The 25,275-nt window shown below is 39.1% G+C and overlaps 1 protein-coding gene across 4 annotated transcripts in view; it reads left to right on the forward strand.

Moving 5' to 3' along the window:
- The window catches only part of ASTN2 (astrotactin 2), a gene marked incomplete at both ends in the record, with an annotated part of 945,572 nt that overhangs the window by 255,700 nt on the left and 664,597 nt on the right, over positions 1–25,275 (forward strand). For 2 of the 4 annotated variants that reach the window (XM_080940102.1, XM_080940100.1), the window contains one exon: positions 11,555–11,710. The exons of 1 other annotated variant lie outside the window; for it this stretch is intronic. In XM_080940102.1, coding sequence (XP_080796228.1) covers positions 11,555–11,710 — 156 coding nt within the window. The remainder of the gene's footprint in view (positions 1–11,554; positions 11,711–25,275) is intronic. One more of the 4 variants, XM_080940099.1, reaches the window with a different exon arrangement.

A 25,275-nucleotide genomic window follows, 5' to 3' on the forward strand; every position in this document is an offset into this window, starting at 1 on the left:
ACGGTAACAGGCACTTTAATATTTCATTTAGTTGAAAACAGTTTGTTGGAGTTCAGGCATGCGTCATTTGAACACTGTGGGAGGAGACACCATGAAATTTAAATAAACACCTGTCATAGAGCTAAAAAGTGTGTCAAAGAAAATTCATTCTAGAGCCTTCCAGAGGTACAGCTCACTTAAAAAAGTGAGTTTTAACTTGGCTTATCTAGTTAATTTTTATATTTATGACTCTTTCTCCATGAGCAGAACTTAGTAGTGTTGGATAGCAATGCTGCCTCGCCTTTCTAACCACCTGACAATTCTCTAGACTCTGTAAACTGTGAATTCAATTGATCTAGATAGGACACTCACAAGTATGATGTGCTGACCAGGATAGGGATGTGGAATTGAGAAGTCCTCAACAGTAAACAAAGAACTACAGATATGTAAGGCATTCTGAAAAAGAAATAGTTCCAGAAAAAACAAAACAAAACAAAACAAAAACAAAAACAAAAAAAACCCAAAAACTCAAAAAAAAAAAAAAAACCCAACTGGTTATCCAATAACAAATAGTCATACAAGCAGCAAATGCACATACAAGTATATATATATATATATATATATATATATATATATATATATATGTGTGTGTGTGTGTGTGTGTGTGTGTGTGTGTGTGTGTGTGTGTGTGTGTGTGTGTATACTTACACAAATATAAACATACAGTGTATATAAGAACAATTAATAGAAAAAGAAGTCATGAAAAAGAGCAAGGAGAAGTAAATGGAGGGTTTGAAGCAAAAAGGAAGGAAAAACTATGTAATTATGTTATAACCTCTAAGATAAAACATATTTCTTAACTGCTCTGCAAACAGGAGAGCAGTTCCTGTGGTAACTGTATTCTTTTTCACAAAAGCGCATTCATTTACATTTAGAACTTCAAGATGTTAGAGCTGGAAGGAATCTTGAAGACCATCTGTGCTCTGCCTAGGAAACATGAAACCAGCTCCACTGAACCTGGGAAGTATTGTACTTTGATCAAAAGAAAAGCAAATACCACAAATTTGATTCAGTCTTCCATACATGATGTAGTTTTCCCAGTTGAAATAGCATCCACTCCAGGAGCCTGCAAGTTAACTGATAGACCCAAGATTCTGTGAATAAGAAAAGACTGTTCGCTGGCTTTTCAATTTATATTTGTTGTTCTTCGCCCATTTATCTTGTCTGCAGGCACTTGCTTTAAGATAAGCTGAATCAAGCACCTCAGGTTTAAGAAAACATAGGAGAGGGGGAAAAAATCAACAACTAAAGAGTAAGAAAATTCGATCCATCATTTAGTTTATCTCCGCAAGTTGTAAACAGGCAGACATTTTTAAAACATAAACTTGGGTTTGTTTTTTTTTTTTTTTCCCCAGTCTTTGAGTGTTCTCATCTAGCTAAGAACAATGGCTGTTTTTATCCTCACAAAAACATTCCTATAAAACATTAAGTGTCACTTTGTATGATTGACCTATGTCAACCTGAGAACTGGGTTGTTCTTGGTTTTGTGTTGTGTCTATCTGAGATACACCAAGAGATAAAACCACTTTTACACATTCCTGCTATCTGTGTGAATCCAGTACAAAGTCAGTGAACACGAAGAGATAAGGATCTGTGTGTGCACACGTATGTACATTGCTGGCAATAGGCATTCTGTATCTATATGTATACTATTTGTAAGTTTATATTAAAGCATTAGCTTATGTGGTTGGGTAGAGCTAGGACCCAGAAGATAGTCATTTTCTGTGGCTTATATATGCCGATAGTCTCATTCATCTTCAAGTCTTTGTTCTATCAAGGCCTTTAGTTGATTGCATGAGGTTCACCTACAATGTGTTTTACTCAGTGTCCTGGTCTGATGATAATATCTAAAGCTACCTTTACGATTTCTGTAAAATACTATTTGATCATGTATATAAATAGATCATCCTCCTCAAGGCATCACAGCTAGTTAGCCAGTGTCAAAACTGAGGCTCAAATTACCCCAGAACTGGAAAGAGAGGAGATGAACAATAGAAATATCATATGCCAGCACTAGACATTGGCATTAAGCTATACTGTGGACTAAAGATTTAAGAAAATGTGTAAGACAAAGGGGTGGAAGAAAGATGGTTCAAATGGCCAAGTGTCTATGGTGCAGATTGAGGAATATATATTTGGAGCTCTAATACCCATGTAAAAGTTGGGTATGATGGTGCATATTTATAACTGTATAACTCATGGAAGTCATATTTCTGGCATTTCCTGAGAGATTCAGAGGTTGGTAAGTGGCTCAGAATCTCCTCTTTCCAGCCACTGCTCTTCTAATATGAGAAAGGTATCATTATGAATAAGTGTTGGGAGCTTCCTAAGCCTTATGTCTTAATGAGACCCTGTCAATTGAGAGGGAATAACATTTCAATGTAGATGAAATAGCTTCATCATATCAAATATTAAATTGTGAACATACAAACTGTCACCAACAGGTTTATTATGTATTAACTTAGTTCCTAGTGGATAGGGCTTGCTTTGAAGAGTTTAATGGCCTTTAAGAGGTCCCATCAAGTCATGTGGAGTAAGGAGTCATTGAGGTTATAATTTATGATGCTTCCAACTCCAGTCTCTTTGTTTCCTGTTAAGTACCTATAGAAGGGAACTGTAGCAAGCTCACACAGCTTTACTTAAAGCCTCTAGTTCCCATGAGTTTTCCATCACCATTGACTGAATCTTTATAAATAGTATATCAAAAGTAAGTCTTCTGCCCTTTACGTGTTTCTTCCAGAATTTTGCAATAGGGATCAGATGGCCAATTAATCCCATCATCTTTCCTACTTTTATGATGCAATATGACTAATGAATGTCCATTCATTGCTTTGTCTTCCTTGAATAAATCTATAATGAGAGAGAAGTGCAAAATGAGATTAGAGCAGACCCTGGACCTCAAGGCAGTCTTCAGATGACTCCAGGAAGGTCCAGATTTCCTGGGAGTGCCTGCCTAGATTTCCCAAAGAAAACCTGCCCATCAGAGCACCTGTGAGGGCTTGCAGAAATGGCATGCAAAATATCAGATTGACATGAACATCTCTACATATCAATCTGACTAGAGGCGTAGGTGTAAGCATGACACAGTGTATGGATACCCACCATTATTATGTGAGTTCACATCTCAGCTTTTTGGCCTTGGAAGATCATCTAATTTCTCTGAGTCTGTGCCTACTTCTAAACAGCAGTTAATGATAGTTTCTTTTCAAACTCATTAGGAGAAGGCAATGAGAAAAAATAAATAAAAAAAGAAGTGCCAAGATCATTTTCTGGCAAAGTGTTGGCACATGGGAACTGTGTGATTTTTTTTTCTAACACACATTAGAATTTTGTAGAATTGTCTACAAAAATTAAAGAGAGTGAAGTATATATTACTGAAAATTGAACACAAATCTATGACCATTTCAGTGAAAGTATATATAGACATCACTGTATGGAAAAATCAGCACATGGCAGATAGGTTTTACATTTGTGTCTGGGGATAGAAAAAGTATGTTCTGTGGGCTACATCTTTTAACTTTCCAGGGATCAGGAAATCAGTGCACTTCCTTGTACAGTGTCTTTGTACAGTGATTCGATCTCCACTTCCTCTCCCCCCCCTTCTCCCTCTCCCCCTTTCTCTCACTCCCTCTCTCAATTTGACTATGTTTGTCTCACTCCTTCCTTTGTTCTCTTTGTTTTTCTTCTCCCTTCCCTTCTTACACCCACCTCTTGCATTCTTCTTATATGTCCCTTCTCTTTTTACTCCCTGCTTCTCTGGTCGCCATTCAGTTCCTGTTTAGAGTTCTTTTCTGTAACATTTACCACTATTACTGAGTATGATTTTCTCTCCTGCCTTTGTTCACTACTCTTCCTTCCTTTGCTTCCTACCTCCTATTTCCATGGGTTGGTGAGCAGACCTCTTCTTCTCAGAACTTTATGGATCATTCCCACAATTCTTGACAACCTTTTATGCAGCATCCAGAAAGAGGCAGCAGCCTTGTTTCTCTCCCCACTTCTGGACCTGAGAAGATGCTCAGAGAAGGCACCATCTGTTGCATTCATGCTGGTGATAGGTGAATATTTGCTACTTTGGGCGGTCAGAGCTTAATGCATACCCGAAGTTAATGGGGCTTGTTTGGAGAACTTGATATATTGACATTGAGAGAGCTGTTGAATCGAGTCAGGAGGGGTGGGGAGAGGTAGAGTAAAATATAGGATGACATCAGCCATGAAGAAGTTTTCATGAACACTGCTGCCCCAAGCCTGTCTAGGCTGTTGATGCTCTTAACCAACTCAGCCAAGCAGAGGGATGGGACTTGCTGCATTGGGATTGGAAACCCATTCAGGAGCATACATTCCCTCTGCATGTGTTGCCTTCTGCCACAGCTAGTGAAACCTGTAGCAGCTTACAAAATCTTGAAGAGAAATAAGAGAGGAAAGAGCTGATTGTCAGGAATTGATTAATGTCAAAGATGTGGTAAAGGTTCTGATAGTTTCTCAAGCAAGCCAAGATAAAGAAACGTGCTAGAATGGGACTGTTAGGAGAAGGTAAAGAAGCAGCTTATTACTGAAGTATAAGCCCATGCTGAGGCATCCCATGCCTCTTAGAGGGACGAGTCATGCATGACTCTATAGTATAGAATAGAGTTTATTAAGGGGATGGGAAGGGGAGTTGAGAGGGTAGTAGAGACAGAGAAAGGCAGAGTGAGAGAGGACAGTGAAGAGGAGTAGAGAAGTAGAGGTCAGCCATGAGCATGTAGAGAGGGTGGGGGACTGGATGGGGAAAGCAGGGAAAGGGATGAGAGGACAGAGCAGAAGCAAGAAGTAAAGAACAAGAGAGATCTGAGGGAGCAAGCAGCCCCTTTTATAGTGAGTCAAAATGAGGCTGAGCTTAGACAAAATGCTAATGTTTCCCCATTTTAGTTTAATTTAAAAAAATAGAAAAACGTACGGTGGAGCAGGAATAGGGTTATGATTATCTTTAGCTAATTTCTGTTGACTTTAAGGTGATGTATCTCTAGGAAGCCTAGAAAATGGGTATAGAAATGTTGGTCTAGTCTTAAGAGACGTGGCTGTTTCCCTGCTGCCTAGGGTCTGTGGAATTATCTGTAGATAGATTTGAAGAAACAAGTTCAGTAGAAGTGTATATGTCTGTTAGAGGAGATTGGAACACACACACACACACACACACACACACACAAAGTAGAGAATAAGTTTAAGTACATTTAAGAGAAATATTTTTTTTCTTTGATGTACATTTGAAACCAAGTGGAATTCTACCCTCTGGAATGGAAAGTAAGTGGGAACTTTCGGCTATTGATTAGCAGATGCTCTTATCTGGATGAAGTGTGTTTGGTCTGTGAGAGGTGTATCTGAGTGGGTTTCCTGTAGCTTATACATTTACAAAAGATATAACAACATGAGAGAAACAAAATAAAATGTCTTTAAGATGAGCAAATCTTTTGTTGATTAGAAGAAACAAGACAAGCTTTTTCTTTCTATTTAAGAGACTCAATATACAGAATGAGGAAATCTTTTATGTTTAATTATAAGGTAATCAAAGAAAATCTATAACTTGAATTTGTGAATATACAGTGAGATCACATAGTAGAGATGTTGCATTAGAGTTAGGCAAGTTTATAAGAATTCAAATGATATTAGGATAGTTGCATAGCATGAAGAGGAAATATGAAGCATTACTTTGATGGAAATAGAGTTTGGGTAAGAAAGTAATAGAATATATTTGTGAAAACTTACATCTGAGCTTGTGTGTTGTGTACCGTAAAGTCTGTAAGAAATCTCACAGTCTTAGCTAATTAAAGAATGCACTAATGGGCAAATATGGTGGCAGTTTACCATAGGGTAAGGAGCTAGGTCTCTTTTCTACCAGTCAAGCTAGAGTTACCTTAGTTGTCCATATAATCAGAAATCAGGGGAAGAATAAATTATACTATAGGAGTCAGGTATTTATTTAAAAAACTGACAGCGTTCTTCTATAGTTCAGCAGCTAAACTGTTCCCTGTGGTCTCCTTGCCAACTTTGGAGGTGTCAGCCTGGCTTTCAAACCCAGAAGATGAAGAGCCCTTTCCTCTGTGGTATAGATAATATGTGATGTCCAAAATGCCTCACCTTGAATTTAGGTGATATGAGGCATTTGACTCTCAAGTGTAAGTTTGTCCACAGTGTTTCTTGGTGGTTTTCATACCATAATCTAGGCAATCTCTTGTAGCTGTGTCCATTGTCTTCTGAGACCTTGGGGGTAAGCAGTTAGGCTCTGGGAGTCTCTCTGGCATAAGCTTGAATAAAAGAGTATACATACATACATACATACATATGACTTCTGACAGGATTAAGAGCTATGTCAAATGATTGGTTATATCTGAGTTAGACAACTTATGTTTTTTAAATTATTTGAGAATATCTATAGTAAATAGAGCCTAGAGAAAAAACACACTTTCTATTACAAGAGAATAACTTGGCTTAGAATTGGTGTGAAGGACCAGAATATAAAATAAATAAGAGAGGTGACCTTGGTAGCATGTGAGTGTGGTCACAAAAAGTGAGTGTGTCCAGTTGGGTTCATGCCTGTGACACAAACTGAGCCAATGAGTAGGCCATAGAAACTGGCAGTTCACAGAGTGAGAGATAGCTGTGTGCCTCAGCCAGGGGCATGAGATGTGCACACAGTCTGAAGAGCATACATAGATTGCAAGGAGTCACAATAAGCCAGATAGTGTGTGAGAGGGACTGGCTGTCACCAGCTACATCTTATGACAGCTGCAGTGACAGTGGCCATAGGCAGTTACATGGTGCTGGGGTTCTCGAAGCAGCTGGAAGCCAAGGTCCAGTGCTTCCTACTGCAGTCTGTCCTTGCCTTGTACGACCTGTCTGAGCCTGTGATGGGCAGGGAAGGGAAGCACCTGAAGTAGCAGTTTGTATCCTAGCAACACATACACTAATCCTGTAGTAAGCAGCTCGTGCTTATTTTTTGAGACCAGAGCAGAGAAAGAGAGAGCTCATGCAGGCAAGAGGGTGAATGGTCTCAAGCTCAGGAAAGCAATAGAGTACCAGATAGAAAGTACAGGAAGCACAGGGGGCAGGGTGGTATAGGTGGGATGGGGTATAGGTGGCATTGGAAAGCAAAGTCTCAGCAGATGAAGTCATTGGCAGGAAGGAAGGGACAAGGACAGATCTTTTCATGTGGTGAACAGGAAGCAGAGCAAATAGAGAATAAGGACTGTTACAGGTTGGTGGCAGGGATCACATCAGTGGGGCTGGGAACAAGTGATTGAGGGAGGGGTGAGGGGGAAGCCTAGGGTAATGATCACTGGAGAGAAATAGAGAGTTGTTTTAAATTGCCACATTTAGTGGCCAGACATAGCCAGTAAGTAGGGACAAGGCGATGAAGACCAACCCATGGGTGAATATAGGGTTATTAACTACTCCTACCAGCATCCTGAGGATGCTCTTAATGACCAAAGAGGCTAACAGCCAGGCCAGACTACCAAGTCTTCATGTGATAGGCTGGGGGCCAAGCTCTGGGACAGTGCACTGAGTGACAGAGAGCAATTTACCCAGGCCTGGAATTTCTTAGCATCAAGAAAGGAACTGTTTCAGAGGAGAGAAAAAACTCTCACCCAATGGAAAATGTTCTAGAGCAAGGGTCAGTGAAAAGTCTCAATCTATCCATCCTCAAGGGCAGCATGGGATAGTTCTAAGCTCAAAAACTCACCTGTGGGTCAATGGGGATTCTTACTATGACCAGTGAGAGGAGGGGACATACCAGTTCTCTGAAGTTTGGGCTAGGGAACATTTATTCTCCATGTGGTAGCAGGGGATGTGCAAACCTGCAGAGTTTCTAAATCTGAGTCATGACACCAAATGTTGTGTTTATAAAAAAGATAGAAGTGAGAAGAAATATGGTTTGGTCAATGTGCGGTAAAGTTTAGGAAAAGGGTTGCCTCTTTGGGCCCATGCTGAGGCATCCTTTGTCCCTGAGTGAACATTGTCACGATGGTATAGTATAGAATAGAGTTTATTTAAACCATGTGTAGGGGAGTTGAGAGGGTAGTAGAGACAGAGAAAGGAAGAGTGAGAGAGGACAGTGAAGAGGAGTAGAGAAGTAGACTCTGGCCACGAGCAGTTGAAGAGAAAAGGGAGAAGCAATGGGGAGAGATGGAGAAGGGATGAGAGAAAGAGCAGGATCAGGAAGGCAAGAAAAAGAGAGTAGAGGGAGCAAGGAGCCCCTTTTATAATGAGTCGGGCATACCTGGCTGTCACCAGGTAATAGTGGGCCAGCGCTTATACAAAAGGCTAACAAAGGCCATGAAGATGAATATGTTAAGACAGCCAGGCAATACCTATTAGAGTCATCATAGGCTAGAAACAAAGATGCAGAAGTGGGAAAATGGCTTTATTGATCTCCATAAAAAAATGGAACTGTGAAATACAGGACCCTGACTGAATCTGTAGTCCTCTAGAGGTCTAGCCTCTGTCAAAAGTATGTAACATAAACAAGAAGGAGAAAAACAGAAAAGTGCTCTCAAATTCTTAAGCTAGGAACCAGATGACAAGAAGCCAAATGATGGTCCCTCAAGGTTTTCATTTGGCAGATTATATATGGCAGGGAGTTAGAGATCTCGTAGTACAAATAGAGAGCAGGTGACACATGTCAGGAATACATATACCTTGTGTCACCTGCATTGTGAGGAACCTAGGTCTGAACAAAGCTTGGATTACCCCAGTGAAAGGCCACTATATGTTTTTAATCTAAGCACACACCCATATTGGTTTCTGTTAAACATGGGTCCTTATTTCACCTAGGCACCCTCACTTCACCATTGTTCAAAGCAAGAAAAAGAGGAGGTAAATTCATCACTATTCTTTCCTTTGCTATCTTTTTAATATGTCTCATTCTTCGAGTATTTACTATCCAATAGAACCCTTAACTTTGCTGAATTCACACAATATACTATTTCTCAATTTCTTTCCACACTCTCACTTGCTTTCTCTGCTATTGCTACACTATCACTAACAGCTTGTACTTAGACTATGGTCATGCTATGTTCCTAGGTAGTCTTTCTACTCATTTTCCTGTTTTTTGCCTCTCCCCTCTCTCATTGAGCCATCTCCTTGACCCTATTTTTCTTGCTAAGGAACTCCTTTTTTTTCCCTTTGTCTTTACAATCTACTATAAATACAAGTATGACTATTTTCTAGTTCAAAATGATACCCCATGCTTAAGAGGTCCCAGAGAGTGAAGACAAAGGTTAGAGCCAAGGTTGAGGTTAGACTTCTGATTATCTTTTCTGTATTACCTAATGTGGTCTGCTACAATTTCCTTAGACTACTAAATATCTTCTGTTACTAACTTGCAACTTCATTTACCATTCCATTCTAGTACAGTTGTTATACAGGTCACATAAACTTGCTAATTATTAAGCCACAGACATCATTTTTTTGCATGAAAAACATCACAAAGGCTACCATAACCAAATACTACAAGCACAGATTTTATGTATGTATGTATGCATGTATGTATGTATGTATGTATGTATGTATGTATGTATTTAACAAATACTGAGGCAGAAAATCCAACATCAAAATGGAGATACCCTTGGTAAGGTTCTTCTTTTCAACCCATCAATATTGCTTTTTATCTTTTCTGGAGTTTTTTTTCTTCTTCCTGCCTCTCTTTTTCTTCTCTTCTTTTGTTGATTTAAGAGCATTGCTTCTTATGAACATTTGAGCAGAGGCAAACCTTCTCTAATGGCTTGTGCATCTTGAGTTAAGTTTCACATGCCATTGCTTTTGAGAATTGTATTGCAGCCTCTGGTTAGAACAGTGAACCTGTATGTGAAATCTCCTTGGATCACCTTCATAGACTTGACTTGAGATGACTGGGGAGAAGACAGCAAAACACAGAGTTGAGGAAGCTATAATGCCACCATATGGCTCATTTGCATTGTCAATAGTTTTTCTTAGCAATCTGATTCTCCTCGTGTCCCTGAAGATGGGGCTTCCCACAGAACCTAATATCCAAATCCCCCCTCTGGTTTTTGACTTACCTTGAAGACACATCTGTCTAAGTTGATAGTTTTTCCTAAAAAAACAAGAAGTGTGTGTTGAGAGATTAGAGGGTTTGCACTGTCTAACCTGGAAAAATCCATCCAAAGAAAGATAAATCTCAAGTGCATGCCACCTTGTGGCATCTACTTGTAGGAAACTCCACCTGAGAAGCCATTCCCGTCTTTTGCTACTGTAGGTAGAGGGAGACTGAGTTTGAAGATTTCAAAGGCAGGGCTGTCTTTGGACATTTCTCAGAACAAAGGCACTGAGGATATTTAGGTGTGTCCTGTTTTCTCCTGGTTTCCTCCTCATGCCTTTGATAATACTTCTCATCTTCTTTCTCAATCTTTCCTATAGTTTTCCTTTTATCTCCTATGGTTTTGCTCTAAATTTCTGACCTCTCTTTGTCTATTCATGAGGATTTCCTATTGGTCTCAATTTGGAAACTGGAAATGTGTCCATGCATAAGTCATCAGCGGGTTGTGATATATACATTGGTAGATTTGTGACCTTGACTACTAGTTGCTGACATGGACAAAATCCTATGACTTGTTTGGAGGACTTGTTTTACCTTTCCTAAATTTGGGATGTGGATTTCAGTGAGCTACATCTCACATTGCTGTAGTTTCATCAATAGGCTATTCTGTTCTCTCCACTGCCACTGAGCCTACCCATTCAGCCCTCCATTATCCCTGAGTGACTTATGCAAAACTCTTAGTGTATGCCTCCTTTCCCATTTCTCTGTATTTTCCCCCTACTTTCATTAGTTTAACAGTTGGCAGAGAGACCCAATTTAAATATGTTGGCCTCTTCTTTAAAGCCATTCAGTGATAAGTCTTCACCATTTAGATGATATCTAAATTAAATCCTGTGTACAAGATGTTCACGATCTCATGCTTCATCCCTTTGCACTCTCGGTGTACAAACTCCATTGCACTCCCACCACACTCCTTTCTCTTACAGAAGAGCTTCCCTGCCATCATTATGCCTGCTTCTCCTCTGCAGAGGACACTCTCATCCCAATTGTACTCCCACTCCTTCCCTGCTCTGATGTGTTTGCTACTTACCATGCAGCATTATTGTTTTCATTTTAATGGTGCCTTTTCTCTGAAGGCTGCCTTGACTTTCTGGATGATCCTTGTTGTTATATTCTATTTCAAACACATTTCTTGACTTTAGAAAGGCCCAGATATATATCCTAGTGTATTATAAATTATTTGAAACATGGACTATATCTACGTTTCACCATCATATAGCACGAGCTTATTACAATGCCTAAAATGCAGTAGTTAATAGATAATGCCAAAATTGTATATGTCCTTATGCTAGTGAGATGACCGGTAGTTGAGTGTTATTATTGGGTCAGATGAAGATGGTGTTTCAGAGACTTAAGGTGCCCAGTCCCAGTCCTCCAGGGACTGCGAGTGGGTCAAGCCTTAACCTCAGCCCCATTGCCACCCCGTAGCAGCAGCTGAGGCGACACAGGAGACAGTGGAGTCCCTGATGCAGAAGTTCAAGGAGAGTTTCCGTGCTAATACGCCAGTGGAGATCGGTCAATTGCAGCCAGCCTTGAGGAGCAGCACGTCTGCAGGGAAGAGGAAACGGAGGAACAAGTCTCGAGGTAGGAACTTCTGGCTCTCAGCCAGAAGACAGAAGTATGTGCTGTGTTCCTAGATACAGGAAACTTTGTCCAGTGCCTCCCCACTGTTCCTCTCTCTTGTCCCACTTCCCTGCCTGTTAAGCCTTCTTGAAGATAATGGGTAATGCTTCTGGAGTTACAGATAACCTTTCTGACAATGAAGATGCCTTACATGCGGATGACAATGAACACTTCAAATTTAAAGCAGTTATGGGTTATGAGGGTATATAAGCACAGCTCCTATAACCAGAACTGAAAGCAGCAGGTAAATCTCTTTTCAAGGATGTTCCTACTTAGAACACAAGAGAAGCAGAGTATGCTCATAGATGGCACAAGAACTGTTGTCTGGGAGTAAAAAAACAAGGCTCCTTGTAGCACTGTTTGGGAACCACACTTTAGAACCCTAAAGGATACAGCAGTTGAGAACATTGGCATCATTGATTAGAAAGAACTGATTTCTATTTCCAGTCTGATGCTGTATCTCTTGTATCACGCCATTAGACCTCTCTGAGGTACCTGTCTCATCATGCAGCAAAATCTCAGGCAACGGTCCAAGTTTTGCTAGAACAGAGCTTCTCATCCTCGTCTCCCTCTTCCTCCTTTTCCCACCATCTTCTCCCATCATCATCATTTCCTAGGAGAGCCTGTGTGACTTTGTATGTGTGTGGTTCCCACTTATCCTTGTCTGATTTCTGAGCCTGCACTTTGGTTTTGTCAAGTCACTCTTTTCTCAGGTTCGTTGCCCTTCCTAGCCCCTCTCCCTCCTCTATCTATGGTAACTTCATTCCTGTGTTACCTCCTATGTGCTCAAGCTTATGAATAGGACATTTGAAACTGCATGCTGTCCATCTTTTCACTGCTCATACTAGATCTTCGTGCTCTGACTGCCATATTCCCTCTTTTGGAATTTTCTTCATGTTCCTTAAATGAATAAATGATGCCTTCCCATTTACTCACAATTAACTTAGGTCAGGCTGCAGGCCTAATGAAACGTTCACTATATATGCTTTTAAACAGAACCTTTTCTTTTTAGCAAGTACAATAATTCACATCTTATAGATGATCTCGCCAAGACAGAAAATGCTGCACGTGTCAGAGGGTACCCTACAACAGTGGATTTCAACCTTTCTAATGAGGTGACCCTTTAATACAGTTCTGCATGTTGTGGTGACCCCCAACCATAAAAGTATTTTTATTACTACGTTTTAAATGCAATTTTACTACTGTTATAAATTGTAATCTAGATAATTGTGTTTTCTGATGGTCTTAGGTTACCCCTATGAAAAGGTCATTCAACCCCAGAAGGGGTCATAAAACCCAGGATGAGAACCAATGCCCTAGAAATTGGTAGAGCCAGAAAATTTTAACTAATCATTGTCCCAAATCTTGTAGCATATCTACCATGTCATAGTATTAGTGAACTCTCAGGTATCCTCCCACCCATTTGAATGAAATACTTCTGTAAAGACTTCACTAACTGTGACAGTCGAAACTCACTGTGAAGTCTCCTAGATTTTCTTTGTTTGTATTAGTACTAGTCCCATGTGTGTGATCATTTGCTTATGCCTGACTCCTTTCCTGGCTGGACAGAGTTCTTGGGGTTGTCTTCCTAGTTGGATGATATTTACAAGCTAGATCTAAATCAGTGTTTGCAAGTGTCACAGGGGTGGTGCTTGGGACTCGTTGAGAAGACCTTGGTCCCAATTCTGTGAACTTTAAATCAAGAAGGTAGAAAGGCAGACAAGATTGGCATACTGTGGGAGGTCATATATCAAAGCAGAAGGAGTTGCAGAGCTTATTTCTGGAACCTGTGTTGTAAATAGCATTCTCCCTGAAATCAGGAAGAGTGGTGTGCTAATGCTAACTCAATCACCTTCCTTTTGGATGGCTTGAAAAAGTTCTCACTTCCTCTGAGTCTCAGTTTTTCCAGTTCCTTACAATGGGAATCATCTAACTATGAGATTGTTCTAAGAATCTAGGAAAACAGTGAGAATGCTCAGGCAGCATGCATCCAACATACATACATGCTATTCTCACATTTACATCACATAAAACCACCCTCAGTTTTACCTACACATCTTTAGTTCTCAGGTTCACTAAGAGTGTTCTTCTGCCTTCTTATGTTTTCACTCCCCACAAACCTACTTGGTTTTAAGAAAATTATTTATCTGTTCTTCAGGACCAATGTGACTTCATTTATTCATTTAACCTAAACAACTTTATGTCATAACTATCAATTTTATGCTTCAGTCTTCATAAGCACACCTCTAATACAAGACAACTGAGCAACTTTTCATCTTGCACTACATTTTGTGTAAATGTCACATAGGATTCTTTTGTTTCCTTTTCTCCCCTTAAAATTGGTCCTCACTTTGTAATCTGTTTTACCCTGATAGGGAATACATAATTTCAGGTTGAGATTGTTAATGAACGCACAGCGGTTTAGATAGACTGTAGATGGATACTAACCCTTGCTAGTTAGGAGAAATCTCAGCATCCTAATGAATAAGTCTAAGTGTAGCTCCTCAATGTATAAAAAAATATGCCCTACCTTTCTTTTCCACATTCATGATTGTTATCCTCTCTTCCTGTTTCTTTGTAACTATACTCTGTGTCTAATTCAGTTTCCCTCTACACAACAACCAGACTACTTCCTTTAAAATCCTATGGCAGTTAATATTTGCTTATATTATGTTAATTATAATATTGCTTGGGCAGTTCTCTATTCTTCTTGGAACCATCTGAACTCTAAACCTTAAAGAGCCTGTATCATGATGCTTTGTATCCTGCTATCTTCCTTAATATCATCTACTCTGTTTTTTGCTGTACTCTATACAAACTGGTTACTGTCACAATTCATGAGCACAGCTAGCATGTCCTTTCTTCTGAGCCTGGGACTTCTCTAATGCTTCCCATGCATGGTTCTTTCTGCATCTTCCATTACAAACAGCTGCTGTCCTATGTGGTTCCTTCTCACCTTACATCTCTCAGATCACTTTCACTCATGTTAAGCAGTCAGATTTTCTTTCTCCTTTTGGATTGGACACTATCTGTTACATTAGCATGTATATACATATTCCATAAGAATATAGCCCTAAGATTGATTTTCTGTGCTTGTTTGTTGTTCAAATAAATGCTTAATAGTTACAAGACCAATACATACAAAGTATTTAACAATTGCCAGTTGAATATATGAGCATCTGAAATTACTTGTAGTTTATAACTTTGGAATCGAATGCATGTAAAAGGTCCTTGATCATACTGATGTTCATAAAATGCTTTCCCTGCAGGCAGACTGATTGACAGAACGTACATCAAACTAATGTTGTCAATTATTACTTAGACAGTCCAGAAACTGTGATTATGGCTCTGATGTCCCCACTATATCTGGATGCTGGAATATAAGATACGAGCTGGTCCTCACACTTTTGAGATTTCCTTGACCTAGGAATATGACTCAGTTGGAAGTGCTTGCTTGCAAGCCTGGAGATTTGGGTTAAGTGTCCCTCACACCCAAGTAAAAAGCCAGGTGTTCTGGTGCGTACCTGTTATCACAGTGTCAGGGAGGCAAAGGCAAGATTTTACCAGGGCATTTGTTGGGAAGCTATTTTTGCTGAATCGATACACTCTAGTTTCAGGCAGCAAGTTTGTCTCCTCAAATAAGGTAGAAATGATGGAGAAAAACACTACTTGTTGCCTTCTTATATCCACATATATGTGGGTATTCATATGCATATATTCAAAAGAACAAATATTTGTAAGGAGGTAGCATTCATAGTCAAAATTTGGTACACAGTCTCTTTTTGGATATTTCTGTATTGCCTTTCATTCTGTTAAGACTCTGGAACTTCTGCAGTATAAAAAGTGAGGCTGCTTTGTTGAGTCCATTGTCCATGATGCCATCTTGGCTGCAGACTTTATTTTTCCCCTGGAACATTTATTAACATCTTGGTCAACAGAAGCAGCCTTGGAAACACAACTTAGAAATGCTCCATTAGCCTTCACAGGCCACCAGAAAGCCTAAATATGATGGTCTGACTGTATAGTGTTTCCTTGTAACTATCCTACCCCTCCTGCCAAGGTTGGCTGTAGGCCCTCTGGCCCAGAGTGAGAACACCTGGCCTTGCTCTACTTCATTAGGCTCCACATCCACTGTGTGGTGCCAGTAGTTTTCAGCAGATGGAATGGGTAGATGAGAACCAGTGTCATGAAATTGAACACATGGATAACATCACTCCAGTGTGATTCTGTAGCTTGGACTTTCTACTAAGAAGCCTGGTAGATGCTAAGTTGCAGTATTGCTCATCAGACAAGGAAGGCTAATGGGGCTAGGGGGTGCTTAATTGCCTCCTTCATATTTTCCACATGGTTTGATGAGGTAGCTGTTAACTAGCCACTCTCTAGTGTCCTGCAAGCTGTGGAAAGAAGAGGTTGGCATTCAAATAAAACAGAAGAGAGCTTCTCCAAGTTTGAGCAAGAGTTTCTTGAGGCTCCTGCAGTTTAGAAGATGTTTTCTTTTCATAAATAAGACTTTGGGTTGGAAAGTTAATTCTCTACTGTCTTCCAGGATGGCGCTTATTAAGTAAGCAAAACTATGCATGATCTCTGTTTCTTGTCTGTGAATTTCAGTTAGTGATACTAGGGTCACATGTTGGTGGGAAATGATATTCAAGAGACACTTGGCCCAAAGCTGGGCATATTATCAACCCTTATAAAGAAGGATCAGGCCACTTCAATACAGTCTTAACCTCTAGAGGCTTACGAATGCATTCCTTATTTCTGGACCAGAGCCTCTATCTTATTTGGCATATTTGTATACATAATTGGAATTCCTGGAACACCTTCTCTTTAGCCTTATCACTCACAAATCTGTCTTCCATTATGATTGCTAGATTGATCTTTTGAGAACAAACTATATATGACCACATCACATATCTCCCTATTCAATTTCCTTATACTCTGGTACCTGCAGTGTGATTGATTTAGGTCTGAGGATTCCTCGTAAGGCAGATGAGTACATATCAAAATAACCTACTGCTCAAATAACCTAAATTATAAAATCGAAATTCCTTGTTCTATCTTTTTTCTTTTATATCTTATTTTGTTAGACTTCAAATGTTATCCCCTTTTCCAGTTTTCCCTCAGAAAACCCTCTATTCCATCTTCCGTTCCCCTACTTCTATGAGGTTGCTCCCCCACCCTCCCACCCACTCCTGACTCACCACCTTAGCATTTCACTCCACTTGGACACTGAGGCTTCAGAGGACCAAGGGATACATTAGGCCATCCTCTGCTTGAAAGAGCTGAAGGGGTTTGCAATAGGAAGAATATCAACCAAACAGATGCCCCAGAGCTCCCAAGGACTAAAACACCAACCAAAGACTATACATGGCAAGACCGATGGCTCCAACTACATAAGGAGCAGATGATGGCCTTACCTTGTTTCATCTTTGAAAAGCATTTCACTGATAAAATGAAAAGGCACTTACCAACAAGATTGACAACCCTCATTCCACGGTCAGAACCAACGTGTTGTTTTCAAACATCCATATGTGCACTGTGGCTTCCATGACATTTGTGTGTGTAAAACCACACACACACACACACACACACACACACACACACACAAACACACCATAATTAATTCTTGGGTAGTAGTTGTATCTCTTTAAAGTGTTTTTGTAGAATCAAGCCGTGCAAAATGAAGCCCTTAGCAGAGTTGCACATAGCAAAGCACAGGATGCACACTAGATATGTGTTCTATAATTTTGTTTTTGGTACTATTGCTCTCACTGTTCATACAACTTTATTTTATACATATTGCAGTTGGTTCAATTGCCTCATGGGAATATATTTCCATATATTCAAAATCAAGAGCCTAGAGGGTGAAGAGAACACAGTTTAATAGAGTTTAAATCTATCCATGTTTCATCCAGAAACTGAGACCCACAGCCAAACTTTAGGTAGATCTTGCTGAATCCAGAGCAAGAGTGAGAAGAAGGGTTCTAGAAGCAATGAGGTCAGGACACCATAAGAACATGGCTCACAGAATCAACTAACTAGGGTCATAGGGGCTCACGGTAACTGAACTGATGATCAGGAAGCCTGCATGACTCTGATCTAGGTCCACAGCATAAAAGTTCTGATTGTATAACTTGGTGTTCTTATGGAAGTTTTAAGACTAGGAGCAGGGGCTGCCTCTGACTCTTTAGCCTGCTTTTGGGACCCCTTTTTTTCCTACTAGGTTGCCTTGTCTATCCTCGATATGAGGGTAAATGCCTTGACTATTGTAACTTATTATGAGACATTTGGTTGATATCCTTGGGAGATGTGGTCTTTTAGGAAGGAAAACAGAGGAGATGAAGAAATACTGGGAGGATAGGACCAATGATAAACTGAGGTGAGGATGTAATATATGAGATGATGATGATGATGATGATGATGATGATGATGATGATAATGATGATGATGATGATGATGATGATGATAAATAATAATAATAATAATAATAATAATAATAATAATAATAAAAAAGTTAGTCCTGACCTTCCACATGGTTTCTTTAGAGGCAAGACTCCACCCTCTCTCTCTTTGTCATAAATTACTGTTCCCTATCATTAATTCTGTCCCACTCTTCCTTGACCCAATATTAGATCAGTCATAATCCCAATCTTCTAGAAACACCAGCCTCTCCTTGCCTTCGGATTTTAACTTAGGAGTTTTATCTGTGAGGCACAGCCTCATCTCATGCCACTCCTAAGGGAGCTACTGTTGTTTCTAGTCCCACACAGTCACGAAACTTTTCTTCCTCTTTGCCTTTATCCTATATGTTCATTCTAATAGCAGAAGGGCACATCTGTCACCTTCTTCAACTTTTATGAGCCTGTGAAAGAAAGCGCAGTCATTTATGTCCCCAGTAGCATATGCATGTAACAAATGATTCACGTAGGGTATCATTTTACTGCATGAAAAAGTGGACACATATAAAGACAGATAGATAGACAGATGAATGAGTGAAGAAATGAAGGAGTTATTAAGAAAACTCATGGAATGCTAAGATTATGAAGAATCTATTGAAAATTTGATATATTCTAGGCATAACCCCACAATATATTTCTTCATTTAAAAGCATGCACAAAGCCCATGCAAGTTATAGTCACGTAACAAAGCAAGAAGTCCAAGTTGACAGTCCTTAAGTAATTTGTCAGAGATTACCCAACCAGTAAACTGTAGGGCTGTGAATTCCCAGCACACGTTTAAATTACAAGATGACTTGAGTTCTGCTCTTAGCTACCCTGGCTATGATCTCTGAGCTGTGAAATTATGTCAACTTTGTCTAGTAACTACAAGGAAGTCTATGTAGTTTCCCTTGTGTTGGCAAGTCTTATTCTGTGTCATTGGAGCTGCGCTGAGAGTGTTAGGAGCTACAGTGTTCTATATCCTTGTGCGAGAGAGCAGAGAGCCAGAGATCCCTCATTCAGAATTTTAGACTCTAAAGAATTCAGAATTTATGATCATAGTCCTGCTTTTTATATTTTAAGGTATTCATTCCACCTTTTAAGGAATCTATACATATAAGAGAATTATCAATAATATCTCTGTCAATCAAAAAGTAATCATTTACTAAAGGAAGCCCAGAATCTGACATACTCAGCCACAGTGAATATATGGTTGTACTAGATGTTAGTGTGAAACATTATTCAACATAGAATAATTACAGAAGGCCTAATAGAAAAAGAAATTCTCAGATGATGTCTTTATATTAACTAGGGAGAAGGTTTGGAAGGCATTTCTGGAAGGAAAAGTAAAAGGAATCTGTAAGTCACATGGGGGTGGAGATATTCATGGCATTGTGGAAATACCTGGAAAGAACTCTGAGCCAAACAGATGCTGGAGGCATAAGGAGTCTTCTTTCCCTCCAGAATCATGTCCTAGAGTTCACTCCCATGCTTCCCAGCCTCATGGCATAGAAAACATGCAAATTATCTTTCCTTCTATTTTCCTTGCATATAACCTACAGTGTGGTCTTTTTCTTGTTCAACTATCCCTGGAATGCAAGTTTATATCCTTCCTTTTTATGAGTAAGTGCCTATAAATTATTCACTTATTTGGAATAAAATAGCCAGAAACATTAATGACTTTAAATTAGTTGTCTTAATGGGTTGGAGCTCTGCTTATAAATATTGAACAAGCAGGACCAGGGTCTATCTTTCTTTCTCTGGTGTTCATTATTGCTTGAATGATCTTTCAGACACTGTAGCAATCTCCCCTTCCTTCCAAGAATTCACCTGTGTAATTCTGGGGAGACTAAAGATATTGTCAGAGCTTGAAACATTGATCTGACAAAACTCGAAAAAGCTTCATTGAGAAACTGTCCCTTTTGCCAAAGGTGAATTTGTCCATGCATCATCAAGACAGCATTAGAGTTAAAATTTTAGATAATAACATGTCAGAATGACAAGAAAGGCCTTGGTTACCTGGAGTCCATGCTGAAATAATCTCATTTTTTTTCTTACCTTTGTGACAACTTTTTGTTTGTTTTTTAAATTGGATATTTTATTTATTTACATTTCAAATGTTATCCCTTTTCCTGGTTTCTCCTCTGCAAACCCCCATATTATACCCTCTTACCCTGCTTCTATGACAGTGCTACCCCACTCACCCACTCCCACCTCACTGCTTAAGTATTCTTCTACACTGAAACATCAAGCCTTCACAGGACCAAGGACCTCCCCTGACATTGATAAGCTCCTTCAGCCCTTCTCTTAATTCCTTCATTGTGGTCCCTGTGATCAGTCCAATAGTTGAATTCTAGCATCTGCATCTCTATTGGTCATGATCTGGCAGAGCCTTAGTGTCATTTTTTTTGCAGCTCAGTTTTCTATCCTTCCTCAATTGCCAGCATCTTCGCTGAGTTTGATTTTGTATCAACTTAGGAGCCAAATAAACAAAAGTCCCTAAATCCCACCTTTTTTTCCATGAACTCTTTTCAACTTTTGTTTTGTTTGGTTTTTACATATGAAAATCATGGATCCTTTCTCCAACTTCTTATAATGTCTTTCCAGATTTTCGTGAGCAATTTGTCATTTTATTAGAGTAATTTATGGCCACTTCATATCTTCTTCTGCCTTAATGAGTCTGCTCAAGTGCAGCAACTGTTTTCAGGCAGTGCTTGAGTTCCCACAGACTAGCCTCGTTCCTAACAAACAGCAGATGCTCAATTAATGTTTGATAAACTATCAGATTATTAATCAGTATGAATGCATTGTCTGTGATAAGAGCTCCTGCACTCCATGCTGAATGTTCCCATTTCTGAAGCTTTATCATTCTCAAGTTTCTCTATCCTGAGAGAATGTGCATTTGTTTTCCAGCTTTCTCCCTGAATTGCATAACTTTGAAAATGACTTTTGCACAAAGTTTCCATTATCTAATGTGCCAACTATATAGTCATTTGATCACTTTTAGAAAGGCTGACAGGATTAGAGTTAATATACTTAAAGTACTCAGGGAGCCACACATAACATAGTAAGTACCTAAGAGGTCTGTGTTATTGTTAATTTAGGAAGCTAAGGTGATGGATTAGATAACGTCAACCAACCTCTTTCAACTCGAATTGCCTTTGATTGTAAATGTGACTGAAATATGGCTATTGACCAAACTTAAGAGCTGAAATAAGTCTCTTATTTGATGCTAACCCTGCCTTGTTTGCTGTGGGTATGCAGCTATGAATTAGTTACATCTTGGTATCAGAATTTCAGAACTAGCAAAAAAAGAAAAAGTAATGTGATCCATTATGCATCTTTAATGATGAAACAACCAGGTCTCTGTTCCTCCTCCCACCCTGTTGGCCACAGATGTCATCCTGAGTGTATACACAGCACCTCTGCCATCCCCAGTTGTGACTGAATCAGGTGTAAGAGAGTTAAACGGATGTCACAGCATACAGCAACTTCCATAAATCTTTGCTAGTGTGTCTTTCAAAGAAGTTTGCTTTCCTGAAAATGTATGTCGCCTTCAGGCAATTTCTCCTGTCCGTCTGAAATATGTGAGGGAGCTCTGAGTGAATTCCACACAGTCTGTCTATTGAAAGGCAATTACAAGGGGGGGCTAAGCAGGAGGCTGAAGACAAGACCTTGGGCAAACCTAAACACAGGACTCTAAGGTACTTCCTTCATCAAAGCTAGATGATATTATGTCACTTAGTTTTTTATATAGTAAAGTATCCTGAAATAGAGTGTCCTTAATCAGAAGCCATTTATTTAGTACATATTTCAAGTCAAGCATCTGGGCTTGTCTGAACTGGACAGTCCAGACCTGAGAGAACAGAACAAACTCACCTGAGTTCACCTTATTAAATTTTCATTGAACTCTCTAAGCATGTTCATGTGCTATCAGGTTCCCTAAATGCATCTCCAAGTTTTCAATCCAACTTGCTCTTGCACGTTGAAATTATAAGAGGAGATTTTTATCTTTGTCAGAATGAGCAGATCTAGCAATGGGATTCAAGTCCCTGCACCTTCTATTTAAATTGCCTCTTTATATGGCTTTTGAACATGTAGAAACATGTAGGCCACCTGACTCACAGAAGTGCTGTCTGCTGCAGAATTTTGAAAAAGCGCATCGTTAGATGTAAGCAGCTTTCAGATTCAGTGGTAATCAAATGGGTAAATTGGTGGGACTATTACAGAGAGTAGTTTTGCATTCTCCTATGTTTGAAGTAGACACAGTTAAACATATTGAGGCAATGCCATGAAATGCCTGAGACATTAGCCATTTTCAAGCTGTGCTCCAAATCGATACTTATAGCAAGGCATGAGCAGTTGTTGCTGAGTGTTTGGGGCTCTTCTCCCAAGGAATAGCTATACCACACTTAAACATTAGTCATCACCATTTTTGATAAACCCTGAATCCTAATTTGACAAGAATATATATTATATATGTATTTTTGATCTATCATTGTGATGGGTTGACTATGAACGCAGTGCCGTGGCTTCAACCATTTGAACATTTAGTCTCCCATTTGTGATTCTATTTGTGAAGCTGTGGGACTTTAAGGAAGCAAGACCAAGCTGTAGAAATTGGCTATTTGAGGAGTAGGAGGAGAATCAAGCCACAGGGGTTATAGTCCAGCATTGCAATTAATTTTCTTACTGTTTCTTGACTTACTCAGATGTGAACAAATAGGCTCATGTCACTGGTACCTTGTTATCATCAACATCACCCTCCCTCCATGAGGCAAAATAAACATTTAACTCCTTAAATTGCTTCTGATATATTTGGTTACCCTTGGATGTAACTAATATGCTGATTTGCTTCTCAAAGTTGAATTGTTGTCACTGCCATAAGAAACTAACTATGTGCTTCTCTCGCCTTTGGAACAGGAGAGAAATACTAAGACTTTAGACCTTCATCCCAAAGATGCCCTAGCATGTAATATGTTGCATAATAAGTCACCCTGTTGGAAAATGGAAGAGCAGAGTATTGGCATAAATATAAATAGTAAGGACCTCACTTACAAGGTTTCAAAGGGGAACAAGGATTCTAACTAGAACTAGGTAATAAACCTTCCAAGTTAAAGTCTCTCCTAGAATCTGATTGTGTTCTGCTGATAGGACAAAATGTCTTATTCATGTGCAGAATAAAATGTAGGAAAAATAATACTAACTTTTCAAACACATACTAAAATTGAAACTTTTTTCTTATTATATATATATATATATGTATATATATATGTATATATATATATATATATATATATGCACACACAATCATACAATGGGCAAAAAATAATTGTAACTTAAAGCATCACAAAGCTCTAAGAGATGAGATTACAGAACAGGCTGTGAGTTTAGAAGTTGACATCATAAACTGGGGAATACAGAAAGGAAAGCAACAAAGGAAGACAAAAGCTTATGAGATAAAAATAACCTCTACAGCCCCAGGAAACACAATATGTACAGTCTAAGTATGAAAATTCAGAGAAAGATTGTATTAAATAAATCCAAGCTATAGTCTCTATTCTAAAGATCCACCTAGGCCATAAAGGTAACAAAATCTGACAATGAAGCCTTAGCTACTATCATGAATGCTGTGATCAAACATAATGAACAAGATAAAGAGGAAGAAGGGAAGAAGGAATTACTGGTTTTTTTTTTTTTTTTTTTTTTTTTTTTTTTTTTTTTTTGTCCACATCACTGTTCATTAACAAAGGAAGATGGGGCAGGCACCCAAGCAGGGCAGGTATGGAAACAGGAGCTAATGCAGAAGCCATGGTGCGATGCTCCTCACTTGCTCCATATGGCTTGCTCAGCATACTTTGTTACAAAATCTGGGACTATCATACCAAAGGTGGCACGCCCACAATGGACTGAACCCTCCCATATCAATCACTAATTAAGAAAGTGCCTTACTGTCTGTAGCTCAAGCAAATGAAGCCATTTTCTCAGTTGAGGTTCCCTTCCCAAGCAACTCTAGTCTTTGTCAAGTGGCAGAAAACTAGTCAGCAATGTAGAGAAAAACTGAGTGCATTTTATACATTACTAATCAAAGAAGACATTCAGGGAAGTGTATATGTATAACGCTATGTACTTTTCAGTGACTAAATACAGGAAAACAATACTCTACTAAGGCTAAAGAGAATCATCAACTTATGCCAGAATAAACTGTTTATCAATGTGAAAAGGAATGTTTACACTTATATACAAGGTTATAAGCTTATACTTACAAAACAAAAACAGCACCTTTAAATGTATAAAAATGAGAGAAATATTTTAAAAGTGAATGTATAGTCAAAGTTGTAGAATATTATATAGTAATCAAAACATCACATCAAATAAAGAAAATAATAATAGTAAAGATGAAAATATCACTGAACAGATGAGTAAATAGACTTAATAAAATTCTGCCCTAAAATGTGATGGTCATATTTATTTTTATTTATGTATTTTGTTTTGTAAAGATCTTGGTGTTAATGTCTTCATTGGAAAAGTCCCTAGAAAGACAGGTAGGAGCTATCACTTTGTCAAAACAGGATTCAGTCTCCTATGGAGAACATGTTCCATTGTGCTGGTATATCTGAATTATAAGTTTCATGAGATATAGAATCATCGAGGAAATGGGCATCTCACATTCATTACATTAGTTGAGGGAGAAGGCCCTGCTCAGTGTTGGAGATAGCATTCTCTAGGAGTAGTTTCTGTGTTCCATGAGAAAAAAAAGTAGCGGGAGGACATGCATTTGTTGTTCTTCACTTCATTTGTAGATGCAGTGTAAGTAGGTAATTTTAGTAGCTGTGACCCTGCGTAATTCATCATAACAAACTCTTCTCAGACTATGATATAAAATAATATGAGTTTTCCTTAAGTTTCTTTTGTGAGGGTGTCTTACAGTGATTAGACAAGTAGCTAACAAACCCAGATTTCCTGCCCAGGATTTAGTTGTGAGGACTTGTGGAGAACACCCGAAACATTTATCCCTTCCAAACTTGCCAGTCTTCAGAACTTGCCAGAAGAATTGTCTAGGAAGGTGTGGTGTGCACCACCCCCATA

This window comes from Micromys minutus, assembly GCF_963924665.1.
Source record: "Micromys minutus genome assembly, chromosome: 28".
Classification (NCBI taxonomy): Eukaryota; Metazoa; Chordata; class Mammalia; order Rodentia; family Muridae; genus Micromys; species Micromys minutus.